Source organism: Channa argus, chromosome 7 (genome assembly GCF_033026475.1).
Source record: "Channa argus isolate prfri chromosome 7, Channa argus male v1.0, whole genome shotgun sequence".
Lineage (NCBI taxonomy): Eukaryota > Metazoa > Chordata > Actinopteri > Anabantiformes > Channidae > Channa > Channa argus.
Genome location: NC_090203.1, coordinates 28,573,716 through 28,588,835, shown reverse-complemented (window position 1 = coordinate 28,588,835; position 15,120 = coordinate 28,573,716). Strand labels below are relative to the sequence as shown.

Genomic DNA, 15,120 nt, shown 5'->3' with positions numbered 1-15,120 from the left:
GAAGTTAGTACAGAAATCGGTCCATGTCACTACTGCAGTGCCCTGCTGATGGGGCTGCAAGGAGCCCAATAAAACCAATTCAGATGATTCAAAATGCAGAACCATGTTTAATTGCGATCAGGAACAAATGACACATGTAACACCAGTGTTCAGATCTTTGCACTGGCTTCCAGTAGCTGCTCGAATCAGTTTCCAAGTTCTGACTCTCACTTAGAGTTGTCAACCCTTGGGCACCTGTCTACCTGGACTCCCTTATCCAGGTATACAATCCCGCCCACTGGGCTCAATGGGTCATTAACGTCATCTAGTGTTGCCTTCACCACAAATCAAAAGGTCGAAAGTGCTTAAAAAGTGTTTATGTCTGACTAAATATTATTGTAATGTCTGTCCTCACCTCATTGACAGCTAATAATAATAAATGAAATGCAGAGTTGCAACTGTCTACAACCTTGTGTGTTATTCTCGACTAACACTTACACACACCTGGTCTAGATGGAAGAGGACATGTGCGATGTCAAGGACTCTCTCTACAATCTTCTCAGGGTCAGAGGTGTCCCCATTGTGATTAGGGAGGTCTCTGTACAGAGCCATCTGCCAGCGAATGGCTGGGTCCTCCAACTGTTCACAACAACACAAAATAACAATACAATTAAAAGTGCATTTAATTCTGTTTTAAGGTTGAGTCAAATATAGGCTCATTAGCCACAGCATTAAATACATTTGGTGGTATTAATGTTGTGGTGGATATGGCACAGCATGGGAAAAAGTCACAGATGTTCTGTGTATACAGCTGTAGTATAACATAGTATAACTTATCTGATCAAAGTGACCATTGTAAAACATAACATTAAACTTTAGACCCAAATCAGACATTAGACTCAAATTTATCAAGAAACAACTCCTTAAAAAATACTTACAACAGAGAAGGAATTCTCTTCCAGAATGAACACTTAACTAGTCTTACAAATAAAATCAAGATATTGACAGTATTCTTACCTTTCCATGTAAATGGAGATTGTTCCTAATGATCTCTCGAACTTCTTCCTCTGTGTCTTTCTGTTGACAGAGTAAATGTATGGTCCATTAGTAGGTAACGATAAACCTTTAGATGCTTTAGCAGTTAAGATGCTGATTATGGACTACAATGCCTCTGGTTGAGATGTGGCTAAGACCATGTGGTATATCTGTTTTCCTTAAATAAGTCATCTTTTGCTTCTGTGACTATTTAATAAAGGCGAAAAATAGCAAAATTATAACTAATCCTACTGTCTAATTAAGTTATTGTCTATTATTTTAAAACAGTTCTTAAAAAACATTGTAAATTTGGATTTAACTCCACCAATATTTAATACCAGGAACTAGGTATTTGACAATATTTCCTGAGGTACAGTATGTATAATTTACATGTAATGCTACTTTAAAAATGACCTATAACTTGAATGTGTTTTATGATATTAGATAATATAGTAAAACAATTCCATGATATGTCAGAAACCAGACAGCAATTTTTGAATGTGTTAAACAACTTTTTTAAATACCTGAGCGAAGCGGTTTTTAGCCAGAGTGATGAGTTCTTGTTCCCCTGGGGCACAGATGTTAAGTCCAACGGGCAGTAGCCGTTTCAGTGTAGCAACAATCAAACTCGTCTGCATCGAGTATCGATCTCCTTTCCTCTTCATCTTCTTCCTCTCCTGGTCTGAAACAATTCCCTGAGGCAAACATCAGAAGACAAGACATGCACACAGAAAACAAAGCTGTGTAGCATAACTGTGTTTGGTGATTGGTTTTCAATGCAATTCACTGACTTTTGTTTTTCCAGTCACTTTTCTAGGTTCTTGCTGGATCATTCTAATGTTACTGTCACTCCATTTATTTACAATGATAAATGATTAGTGTTAGAACATTCTGTTTAGCATCACCACTGACACCAGAAAGCTGTTCTCCACATTGCGATTACTTCTCTACCTCCCTCCGTGTCCTACATCCACCCTTTTCACTGCTTACGTCTTCTTCTTTTTTTTTGCTTACATCTTCTTCAATGACAGGGTGGCATCCGTCAGTTCTCTCCAAACAACGGAGAGTTGCTATTAACTTCTGCAAACAGCGTGACACTCCTACTGAGGATGCCACATCCACCCTCCTCCTCTCAAACCATCCTACCACATGTTCTCAAGATCCCATCCACTATCTCTGAAGCAACTACACCCATTCTAATCCCAGTCATTACACAAATCATTCTGACAACAGGCACCTTCCCCACCATATTTAAGCAGGCTCAGATTACTCAGCTGGTAAGAAGGGACCACTCTCATGTGGAAAATTATAGGCATGTCTATCTTCTTCCATTTCTGGCCAAGACCCTTCAACAAGGAGTCTTCAATTAAATCTCAAATTTCCTTTGTTGGAACAACCTACTTGATGTCAACCCGTCTGGCATCAAGAATGGTCATTCTACAGAAATGGCACTCCTGGCAAATCCCTGCGGGCTGCAAAAGCTCCAGTTTAGTCTTTCTTCCCAGTCCTGCTCAATCTATCTCCAGCCTTTAACTACGTAAACCAGCAGATTCTCCTGGTTGCACTCTCTGTCTTGGGCATCTCTGGTAGAGTTCTGGCTCAGGTCTTGATGAAACTAGAACGTATCTTGAGAGGTTTCTAGCTTTCACAGCCTCTCCACCAGTGTGCCTCAGGGTCCAGTGCTTGTTTCTCCTATTTTTCCATCTCTATCACATCACTGTGTACGATAATCTACTTTTCGCAAGCTATTACTGTCAGTGCTACGTCGATGACACATACATGGTCATGGCCAAAAATATCAGCATCCTTGAAATTCTGTCAGAAAATGCAACCCTTCTCTCAGAAAATTGTGCCAATTGGAAATGGTTTGGTATTAACGTGTGTATTGTTTTTGTTTGCACAGGAAAAACTGAGAAGAAAAGTCAAACTTGAAAATTCACACAGAACTCAAAAATGGACTGGACAAAATTATTGACATCTTTTCAAAATTGTAAGAAATAATTGCTTTTCAAGCATGTGATGCTCCTGTAATGTGTATTTAGACACACCTGTGGTAAGTAATCAACATAGTGGGCAACATAGTAATCACATGCAACCAGTTAAAATGGAGAAAAGTTGAGTCAACCTTTGTGTTGTGTGTCACACACAAGTCCATCTCCAGAGATCTTAATGTTACTGTGTCCACTGTGACCAACATCATCAAGAGGTTTACAGCCCATGGCACTGTAGCTAACCTCCCTGGACAGGGACGGAAGAGCAAAATTAATGAAAAATTACAACAAAGGATTTTTCAAATGGTGGACAAAGAACCCCGATTAAGTTCCAAACAAATTCAAGCTGAATCTGCAGACACACAGGGTACAACAGTGTCAGCTCGCACTATCACTCTGAATGAAAAGGGACGCTATAGTAGGAGACCCAGGAGGACAGCACTGCTGACACAAAAACAAAAAGCAAGACTGAAGTTTGCCAAAACGTATGTGACAAAACCACAGTCCTTCTGGGAGAACGTACTGTGGACAGATGAGACAAAAGTAGAGCTTTTTGGTAAAGGCCAATAATTTTGTCCAGTGCTTTTTATGGGATTTTGTGTTTTTTGTGTTGTAAGCAAATAAGCACGTAAATACCAAAACATTTGCAATTGGAACAATTTTCTGAGAGAAGCGTTGCATTTGCAAGGGTGCCAATATTTTTGGCCATTACTGTAGCTCTTCCTGTCCTTTCCAACAGATCACTCCACTGTCTTATCACGCATTTCAGCTTGTCTCCCTGACATCTCTGCTGGGACGAGAGAGGGACATTATCAACTCAATTGCTCGAAAACCGAGGTTTTAGTGTATCCAGTCAGTCCTTCAAAACGTTGCAGCGTCAGCATTAACTTAGGATGTTCAGTGATTGTCCCCATGAAGTCTTTCAGAAATCCTGGTCAACATTGATGGCCAGTTAAGCCTTAAGCCTTGACCACATCTCCTCTATCTCTAGGACAGCTTCTGAATATACACTGCAATTCATTGTGTAGGCACATATCAGGTCTCTACTGACTGCTGATGGGGTACCAGCATGACCCCGCACTACCAGCAGCTCAGTGGTCCCACAATAGTGAAATGAGCTCCCAAACTCTGAACGATCAGCAGCCTCACTCCCAGCATTCAATAAACTGAACTTCCTATGCACCTAAAATAATGTACTAACTACCTAAATAAATAAATTCTATCTGTCCTATCTTGCACTTGTCTCTCATGAAACAGGAATATTTCTTGTCCTACCACTTTGGTTTAATGTCTCCTAAATTCTTTGCTTGCTTGTAAGTGACTTTAAATGAAATTGTCTGCCAAATGATTGAATTTAAACACGAATGTAGATGTGAGCTGATACAGATGCACACATTGTTATAAATCTGGCCACATGTCCATACCTTTGACATCTTACACTTGGTGTCAGTGATGAGAAATGACATGTTGTTGATTTCATTCTGGACCACAAAGTTCTGCTCTTCTCTCTTGAAGTTCTACAGGAAGATAACACATTTTAGTACCAGTGTGTGGCCTGATGTTTTAACTCCTGCTGTGGTTACACTACACTAACCCAAAGTTACAGCAAGACTTGATATTTTACCTAATTAAAATATTGTTCTTCCCTCTCTATAACAGCTGACTTTTCCCTCCATCATTCCCTGTGAACATTCAGAACACGTCTAAAAGTCTAGTTCTGACAGAACCATAAAAATCAGGTTTAAATTAAACTGTAAGAACTAGTTAACCACCATAATAGAGTCAAGGAAGCTGAAAGCTTCCTGGAATTGCTTCAGCAGCACTAGTTGCTCTTTGCAGGTAATAATTTATAAAACTGTTTATTCAGCAAATGAACAAAAATAAATGTTGTCATTGTGCTATGATTACAACTACATCTTATCTAATACAATATTTTAATTAGAATAGAAGGACTTGTTTTCTCACATGAGACTTGGCCCAAAATATGAAGACTTCAGCGACCATGCGGAATAATTCCTCCGCCTCCGGGTTGGACTCTTTGAGCCATCTGGCCCTGTCAATATACAAAGACAGTCATTACATAATGGTCCCTCTGCATTAGGAGCTCCTTTGCATTCTGTAAACCACTGATGTAGATTTTGTCAACCCATCCAAACAACTGACGACTCCAAAACAGATAACAGAATATAACTTTTTTAATCTCCTGGGCAAATGCCTTCTGGGAAATTACAATTCCAGAGGTAGCGTAACACAATAAACAGGTGCTGGTCATATAATTACAATATCTTCATAAAGTTGATTTATTTCACTAATTCCATTTAAGAAGTGAAACTTGTATAATGTATAGATTCATTCCACACAGACTGATATATTCTTTTAATTTGATGATTATAACTGACAACTAATGAAAACCCCAAATTCAGAATTTCAGAATTTAGAATATTACTTAAGACCTGTCATTAACAGCAACCATCGAATACTGTCACTGATAGTTAAAAAAAAGGACAAGGAACAAAACAAACAAAATTAACAATAAAAAAAGACATGAGGCATGTATGTGTTTGGACACTGTTATGTAGTATATGGATAATATTGTATTAATACTGTGAACAAATAAAGATAAGTAGATAATTATATATTGCACCGACTCAATGCTGCTCCCCATCCTCTACCTTTCTGCTCATGTTCCTGTTCCCCCTCCCTCCAAGTGTATGGTTATACAGATTGTTGGCACTTTTTTTTGTGTGTGTTACTTCTAGGGACGAGCTGTCTCTCACTGAACCGGCTTCTCTAGGCACTGGTGACTATATGCAGAGGGTGACTGTAATTCTCCATAATGGCCAGCAATTTGCACAAAGTCCTCTTTTCTGCAACTATGACCAGTGAATCCAGCTTCAGACCAACCAATCAGCTGGCACAGAGCCAGCCCACCTGATGAAGTTAGACAGCCTCCACAGTACAGCATAGAAAAGAATGCTGGCAACCCTAGACATCCTCCAGAGTTTTGTGCAGACATTAGAATTGCAAGAAGTATAGTCTGGTCTGGCTCTTGTACAGGTAGTCTGAGCTTGTCCAGCTTGTCCAAACATGTCCAGCTTGTCATCCAGCCACACCCCAAGGTACTTATGGATGTTAACAACCTCCACCTCAACTCTCTCAATCAGAAAAGGTCTGGGACTGGATCTGGATTGTGTGAAGTCTATTATCAGCTCCTTGGTCTTCGAGGTGTTAAGCTGCAAGTGGTTTGCGTAACTCCAGGCTACAAAGTTCTTCACCAGATTCCTGTACTCTTCCTCTCCGTCATGTCTGCAACACCCCATGATGGCTGTGTCATCCGTGAACATTTGGTTGGGGCACAGCGCAGACTTGTAACAAAAGTCTGAGGTGTACAGGGTGAAGCTAGCTGACCGTCTGTTGGTTATCCAGGACACTAGGCGTCTGTGGCACAGTTGTCCACCAATCCTGTTGTTGCTGGTTCGATCCCCAGCTTCTCTGGTCACTTGTCGAAGTGTCCATGAGCAGGAGACTGAACACCAACTTAGTTGCTCACGGTGAGTGTTGACCAGCTACGTAGCAGCTCCCCCATGGTGTGTGAGTGTGTGATGTGTGAATAAGAAGGAGTGTAACATGCTTTGAGCGCCAATAGGTAGAAACGCACTATATAAGTGCAGACCATTTACCATTTAGGCAGGGGTCCACTATCCTCCTCATCAACTTATCTTGTAGTATAAGGAGCTGAATGGTGTTAAAGGCAGTTGAAAAGTCCAGAACAGATAGTGATAGTTTTAGCACCATCCCAGAACTCCCTCACGTTGTTCTCCTTCAGTTTCTGCTCCACCTTTCTCCTGTAGTTATCCTTTGCCTCCCTCAGGCATTGTTTAAAAGCCACTTTCTTCCTGCTAAGAACACCTTTAAAATTGTCATGTTACCCATTATTAGGGAGCAGTGCACTGTCTTAACAGGGGCTTAACAGTAATCAGTCAGGCAAAATGACAGTGCCTCCCTTTCCTCACCATGTCAATTCAGTAGCACATTCCAATCAGTGATGCCTCTCAGATCCTCCTCCAGTCCAGGAGACCATTTCCTTATGGTGTGTGTTGTGGCAAGCTGTCTTTGTACCAGTGGGGTGTACATAAACCATGCTGTGATCGGATTTCCTGAGAGGAGGAGGGGGGTTACTCTGTATGCACCCTTTATTATAGAGTAGGTCAACTGTTCTGTTCTTCCTTGAACGACAATCCACAACCTGGTCAAAAGAAGCCAGAGTGGAGTCCAAGGTAACATGGTTGAAATCCCCAGAATTCTGCGTCTGTATCTTTGCAGTGACAGTGTGAGTTTTTTCACTGGCAATGGCTGCATTGGCACACGGAGGATTGTACACACAGATGGTGATCATGTGACGGAACTACCTGGGCAGATAGTCTGGCCATAGGCTAACAGCTAGTTGCTCTGAGTCCCGACTGCACAAAAACTCTTTCACAGCGACATGTCCTGGGTTACAACAGCAGTTATTAATGTAGGTGATGAGCCCCCCGTGTTAGCTTTTTCCGCAGGCCTTTGTTTCTCCGTCGGCTCTGAGTGCAGTGAAACACGGCAAACATAATGACAGCAGTGTCAACCTGTTTGTCAGTGTTTGTGAATGCATGTCTTTAAAATAATTTGCTTTACTGTCAGTTTTTAATAACTATTTGTATTTATAAAAAACACTAATCACAGAAAAAAATAACACGTTAAAAAACAAATGCTGATTAAGTGTGTTCTGTGGCGCGTTCTAAAGCCCTGTGTCTTTCTCCGTCCGCGACACCAAGCAACGTCTCTCTGCCCGCAAATCACAACTCACTCACAAATTCTTCTGCAACATGGAGAGACAACGCAGCATTGGTGTCAATATCTTATTTCTCCTTATAGACTTTCCTGGAGAACACTGATTAAAGTCTGCAGACAAGAAGAGGAGCACAATGGAAGACTGAATGAAAATGTATAACACAAGTAATGCCCCCTCGTTTGAAACTAACAGAATATTCAGACAGTTCGTGTCTGCAGCTCTGCTTTCTCTCTTTCCCTATGCTGTTACTACTGGGAAGACACACAACAGACACACAGAAATCAGGAACCAGTGGGATTATACAGTCTGAACCAGGCTGATTTCGAGTAACCAGGTTACAACAGTGGATTAAACACATTTCCTGATTAACAGAGAAACCTGGTTCCTCTAAGTTAATATCAAACAGACTTTTCCACTAATCTTGTGACAGTAAAGAACAACACATGAAAAGGTCACTGATGAACATTACTAAATAAAATAACTTGAATTTGACTAAAATCGAATTTAAGCCCACCTTTTATTCATAGACTTTGTGGCTTTAGGTTAAAAGGAATAAATTAGCTTACTTAATAAAAACATACTAAGATATACATCTTGCATCACCATTCAGCCTAAAAACTCCCTTGCTAAATGCATTGCAATTGGAAAAAGAATTGATGATTGATTTGCTCGTCTGTTGAAAACCTTTTGAATTTGAACATTTTTAAATAGTTTCACAGCAACAATTCACATACGTGATTAGTTTAATTAATCACAGAGTAAGTAATTAATTAGATTGATTAGTTATATAGTTTAAGTAGTAATTTCAGTTGACAGCCCAATTTAACTGCTGTCTGTGTTATTCTACTCTACTATTAAAACGTCTTAAACCCCAATCCATCTAGACTGTTCCAAGTTTCCTAAATGGACCATGTCCATATTAGATTTAATCCATTTATATTTATTAACAGGCTATGTACACAGGCTTCTAACTTAGCTGTAATTTTGTGCAGATTAAAGCACAAGGCCGAAAAATCATACCCGAAATAAAATGGTTGTAATCTTTACATAGAAAGGGCTGCACTAATTAGCTTGGTGTCATTGGAAAGGGAAGACTCTGAGTTTTATGAGAAAAAGATAGAATGGTGTTCAGCGATACAGCGTACTTACTGAGGCACAAACGTTACTGCAAATCATCTGTGAAGCACATAGTACTTCCATTTTATATTTAAAAATAAACAGAAAAAAAAGAGCTCTTTAATGTTTTTTATTTACTGAATTACCAGTAATCAATATTTCAGTTACAGAAACTCATTATTTCCCTTTTTTGTACTTGTGTTTGTGAAACTTCCCAAAAAGGTAGGTTTCCAAAATTCCATGAAAGAGCTTAAAAGACTTCAAAGAAAACCAGTCTGAACCTGTTTTTGCTGCAGTGCATTTTCTTTGCTAAGGCCAGGTTTACCAGAGTCTTCAAGGAATTATGGTCTACTTCACAGGTGGAAGTACTGATTTAAAAATCCAAGTTTTTGCCAAGTTGTAGCAGCAACACAACAGAGTGAAGTTGCAGGTTGATCAGAAACAGAGCAGATGCTGCATCGGCACCTGAACACTGAACAGTCTCTGCTATTAGTGCTTTGTATAAATAGTAAATGTTCTGCACTTATATAGCGCTTTTCTACCTGTTGGCACTCGAAGCACTTTACACTTCTTCTTATTCACCCATTCACACTCACAATTACACACACACTCATACACCGATGGGGGAGCTGCTATGCAGCTGGCCAACACTCACCAGGAGCAACTAAGTTGGGGTTCAGTGTCTTGCTCAAGGACACTTCGACATGTGACCGGAGGAGCCGGGGATTGAATCAACAACTGTGAGATTGGTGGACAACCGCTCTACCTTCCTGCGCCACAGTCGCCCCTCAAATCTGTCCATAACTTTGTACCAACTCGTTTAAAAATTTTCCAGAATGTACATGTGTACATGTCAAATATTTTACAAATTCCGTGCAGTTACTGATGTTCATAATGCTAATTAGCGTGTTAGCATGCTAGCGACATTAGCATATTGGTGTATTTAGTTTTGTTATCTAACATATAAAGCTAAAACTAGGTAGTTGTGATACAATCTATGAGTGTTCAGGTGACCGTTCTCTCATTTCTAAAAAATTTTATGTAAGTAACAGTTTTTACTTATAGTCGAATCAATATTAGGGAGTTAGCCATACTCCAAAAGTGTGTAAGTTCCACCAACACCTAAAAGCTGTGTGGAAAATATTACAGCATTTTTTTTAAAGTTTTATCTATGGAATATTTTTTTGCAGTGTTGGTAAAATGTTGGGTTTATCGTCGCCTAAATATTTTGTGTTTTTGTGTGCCAGGTTAACCAAACAATAAAATGGACTTAAAGTCACAATTGTGGAAAAGAAATCTTTCAAATTATGTTAAAAATATATCAGAATAATTTTCTCATCTTCTGATCAGAAATATCAGAAAATGAGCTTTCTAGATTGTTTTTCACAGGGCTACGGCCAGGTAGACATCAAAGTGGCCATTTGGAGATTTCAAAAATGGACCAGGTAACCAAATGCCTTTGTGGAAGTTCAGAACTGCAAAACACCATATTTTAATAAAAATCAACGTAACTAAATATGCTACTCCAAACCTCTGCTCCTTCTCATATCAACTATTCTTGGGTGGTCCAAATAATTTAGTATGTGCTGCTTTCACCTACTGAGTGTTCTGACCGTTATACGCAGTGAAAAAGGCACATGTCCCATTTACAGAGTGACCACAAACTATACATTCATGGAACTGTTATTTGATTGGGTGCAACACTGTTACATCATCACAGGGAACGCACACCATTGTTTGGCTGTAACAGCCCGAGAAATGTTACACCCCATGTAAAGTTGTGCTTTAGTGTCGAGGGGCTATGATTGGTTTATAGGCTCAATGAAGGGCCAATCTTTGTTCCAGATGCTTAGATGTGGATGATCCTGAAGGCTGGACAGTTTGTAAATGGTAATCGTCAAGGTTTTAGTTTTCATATGCAACCAAAACAACCGGGGAAACAAATAAAAGTAAACATTTATGCAAAGACTGAACAGTGAAGAACAATGGTTTTAAGGTTTTTTTCTCTTGGACAACATGTTTTTTGGACTAATGACAGCTATATTTCATAATAGTGATTTTTAATACTGAAATGATATGTGAGCAGCATGGTGGTCACATGGTTAACAGAAGGTTCTGGGTTGTATGTTTGTATCTCTTTTGATTTCCTTACCCTTTCCAAAAACATCAGACCTAATGGAGAAGCCGATGTGCCTGATGGATGGGTTGATGTCCCATTAGTACTAATGGTTGCTTCAGAAAACCATGAATAATTATAGGAAAACAAGAACAGGAAGCCTTTGTTCAGAGCACATACCTGTTGTAGTCAACAAATCGGATGAGGAGAGGATAGAAGGCATACAGGTCTCTGACCAATATGGTGAACTGATCCATGATGAGAAGCTCTGTCTCTGACATCTCCCCTCTTCCCTCTGCCTTGCTGTGTTCCTCATCCATCAGCACAACTGCTGCTTTCTGCAACACAGTACAAGATCTCTTCATGTACACACTAAATGTGTGGGTGACAACACTAAACCAGGGAGTTTGAGAACGACAAATATGTCAAATTAATAAAAAACAGCAGATTCACAGTATTCCAAGTACTCTAAGAATAAGAATAAATCCAAAAACACTTTAAAATGCAAATATGCAATTATTCAAGCCTAATGGATAATTCTATCAAATATGTGGTTGGTACATCACTAAACGTATTGACTTTATTCACTTGTGTTCTAATAGACCACAGAAGAAACTTTAGCATGTTATTAAATGATGAGACTCACTTTTTTGAGTTTCTCCATCAGAGGCAGGAAATGGGTCTTGAGCAGCTGGGGTTTGGCCTTACTGATGATCGGCTGAGAGAAAACTTGGGGACAAAGACAGATGTCAATATGTCTGTCTCATGGTGGCTTATTCATCAGCCTTTCATTAAATTAATTTGTAACACTTTAGATTACAGCCTGCAACTTACAGGGTAAGTACAGCGAACTTGCCTATGGATACATATTTGTTACTTGATAACAATAAGCAAACTTTGGGGAATAACAGGGTAACACGATGAGAATGAGAAGAATAGCTACAGTGTAAGTATTTTGTAGTGGTGCTTATTACATAACCAGAAAAAGCATTCCCCCCCAAAAAAATATATACTGTGAAAGCTTCAGTGCTGAAAAGATTTTCCGAGCTGAAAAAAGCTGAACTGTTTCTGCTGAAAGAGCTGAAATGTTTGCTTTTGCTGAAATACGGCTGAACTATTAAAAATAGCTAAAAGTTTTGCTTTTGCTAAAATAGCGAAAATGTTTTTTATAAAAATGTAAATAAACTTGAAAATAAAGTAGAAAATAAGCAGAAGATTAACTCTTTTGCCTCGAGTAGACATAACATGAAATAATAGCATAAAAATCCTGGAAAATGTAGAAAAGTAATAGCTGAGTGCAAAGTTTAAGTCAAACACCTGAAAAAAAAATAGAATTTATAAACTACTATGACCATTTCAAAACATCATGTTAAAGTTGAAATCTTAGTAGGTGAAAGTATCAGATATAAGCTGAAAAAAAAAGCTAAACTGTTTTGCTGAGATTCCTTAAAGTTTTGCTTTTTCTGAAATAGCTGAAATGAAATGTTGCCTCTTTATTTACTGGTTAGGCAAACTTCAACGCCACTTGGCCTTAAAGGTTCAAAAGTAAAAATGTCAGTGGCAATTATATTATGTCATTGATGATATTATAGCAATAATTTTTAAAAAGTATAAAAATATTAAAAAGTGTAAAAGATATTTTTAAAGCTGTATACACACATTAATTTTCTTTATAAGCTGAATGTTTTGAAGTTTGAACAGTGTTTCTGGCTGAAAGTAGGCTGTAGTTAGGCGCCAAAAACATATGGAGGACGGAAGTTGTGATAATAATAATAAAAATAAAAAAAATATATAATAATAATAATAAAGATTAGTATATCATTACTATGAATCCTGAAGCATTCGCAGTAGATTACATGGTAGGTGCGAATAATATGGTATAACTACTGTTTAACTACAGATAAGAAGAGGCTTATAGGCTCCACTTTAAATTGTTCTACCTTATTTGTTGTACCTACTGTACAACAGCAATTAACAAAGGGGTTTACATAAATTCATTTTTGACAAACCAATTTAAATCAGTTGAACTTCTAAACAACTTATTGAAAAATAATTCAATATTACATGATGGGTGTGGGCTAGCACTTCTGCCTCTTTTTTTAAAATGAATATATCTAAACCCCTTTGTTACCTATTGTTACACAGTCATCATGTTTACCAGCTAGTCTTTTCATCCAGGCCCCCTCATCTATTCCCAGATTGTTGTAGATAATCTTTAGAATGTTTCCTAGAAGAGTGTTCATGTGTTCCGAGGTCACAAAGGTGCAGCAACTGTCAGCTTTGTCTGGGTTGCTCTCTGGTCCATGTTCCCACCAGTGAGACATGTAGCTGCATAACATGGGCAACACCACCTTGAATAGAGGAAGAAAACATACCAAATGTTAAACTAGAATGAGAAATTCCCTTCCCCCCTCCTGAAATAGTGAATCTCACTTATGTGCACGTTTAAGATGGAGAGTTATACAATTAGTTCCTACCTCCATAACATGGGGCATCTGAGTGTATCTCATGCCTGACTCTGCCAACACCATTATTTCCTCCAGAGACTTATCTAAGTTTGGGATCAAAGGACAAACATCCTCAACCTGTCCTGGAAGGCCTAGAGCTGGGAAGTAAGAGAAATGCATCTTATCACTAAAGATCAACATAAATACACTGATTTATATGATTAGATTACGTGTTAGAAAGATAATCCTGCAACCTCAGCCCTCCGTCATCACTCTGATCTGAATCCGAGTTACATTTAAAGTGAGCATAACATTATGAAATGCAAGAACAGAGAGAAGCTAAACATTCAAATGTAAAGAAACTCATAACTGCCTGCTCTGTCTTTAGATCCTTTGCTGATGTAGATGGAGTAACTGTTAAACTTGTTGATGTGTGGCTCGAGGAAGGCAACAGGGAAGGCAGCTGAGAAGGCTGCTAAACACTTTCCTAATGATGGACGCTGCCTGGAGAGCAGAAGGGAGGAGAGAAGAGCAGAAGAGAGGAGAAGAGTCATTCATTGGATAATATTGTTTCAAATTTTGATTTTTGTGTCAGTCATGCATAAGCTCTTTGAAAAACAGTCATCTGACGCTCTATGCTTTAAAGTGTTTCCTCAGTGTATTTCAGCATTATAATACTAATACTTTGACAGCATTTCACTTGGCATTTGTGAATTGTTACAATGTTTAAAACTACAGTTTTATAGGATGAAGATGTACTGCTGGATAAAATTCAGTACCACACAATACAAATCAGTTTCCCTTTGCTGTTAAGAGCCTGATAGCTTATTGCCAGTGTTACATAAACCCATCATGTTTACTTTAGATAAGTCCTAATCTCAAAGTCAGAATAAACTACAGTAACCTGATACTGAGTTGTATTTAATGTCAAGTTTACTGTAATGTAATGCAGCTGTACCTTTCTACATAGATGCTTTTGTTGGTTCCCAGAAGGTAGAGGCTGTTGAGAATTCTGTAACAGGAAACCTGGACATCATCCACTAGAGGAAGAGAGGCCAGTTTTAATTTCAAAAAGTTATATGCCTTTTTTACAACCCTGTTGCCAAATAAATTTAGATGTTGTGTGAGGTTTTTAGGTTTACCACTTAGTGAAGGACTGCATGGGCAAAACTTCAACAATAAAATTTCTTAATGTAAAACAGCAAAAACAATTTCACCATTTATGATTTATAGTATCAAAAAGGATTCAGAGAACCTTTAGAAATGTATATTTACGAGCAAATGTTGTTAGCCTCTTATTTTAAATTGTTGGAAAGAGTACAACACAAACTATTTTCACCAGCATAATATTTAATGCACAATTAACTATTATAAATGCTTCTTTATCAGAAATTATTTACATTTACATTTCTAACTAATTTATCAAGCCGATGGAAACTTTGCAAACACAAATTATAACATAAATTAAGTTATAGTACAGTTATAACAATATAATAATAATTAGTTTAAAAATATTGCACCCCCCCCTTAAAAATAATTAAAAGTTAACTTTAATTTCTTATAAAAAAAAAAGTCTTTGCCTTTTTGCTATTACAATATGGACATGATGCT

At 38.3% G+C, this 15,120-nt stretch overlaps 1 protein-coding gene across 17 annotated transcripts in view; it reads right to left on the bottom strand.

Moving 5' to 3' along the window:
- ryr2a (ryanodine receptor 2a (cardiac)) overlaps nucleotides 1-15,120 on the bottom strand; it is a 231,815-nt gene that overhangs the window by 62,584 nt on the left and 154,111 nt on the right. For 11 of the 17 annotated variants that reach the window (XM_067511788.1, XM_067511778.1, XM_067511780.1 and 8 more), the window contains 11 exons: nucleotides 14,468-14,549; nucleotides 13,883-14,013; nucleotides 13,540-13,667; nucleotides 13,221-13,413; nucleotides 11,709-11,791; nucleotides 11,243-11,400; nucleotides 4,971-5,058; nucleotides 4,430-4,522; nucleotides 1,539-1,709; nucleotides 997-1,056; nucleotides 478-618 (listed from right to left, as the gene is read on the bottom strand). In XM_067511788.1, coding sequence (XP_067367889.1) covers nucleotides 478-618; nucleotides 997-1,056; nucleotides 1,539-1,709; nucleotides 4,430-4,522; nucleotides 4,971-5,058; nucleotides 11,243-11,400; nucleotides 11,709-11,791; nucleotides 13,221-13,413; nucleotides 13,540-13,667; nucleotides 13,883-14,013; nucleotides 14,468-14,549 — 1,328 coding nt within the window. The remainder of the gene's footprint in view (nucleotides 1-477; nucleotides 619-996; nucleotides 1,057-1,538; nucleotides 1,710-4,429; nucleotides 4,523-4,970; nucleotides 5,059-11,242; nucleotides 11,401-11,708; nucleotides 11,792-13,220; nucleotides 13,414-13,539; nucleotides 13,668-13,882; nucleotides 14,014-14,467; nucleotides 14,550-15,120) is intronic. The other 6 variants (XM_067511781.1, XM_067511785.1, XM_067511794.1 and 3 more) reach the window with 1 other exon arrangement.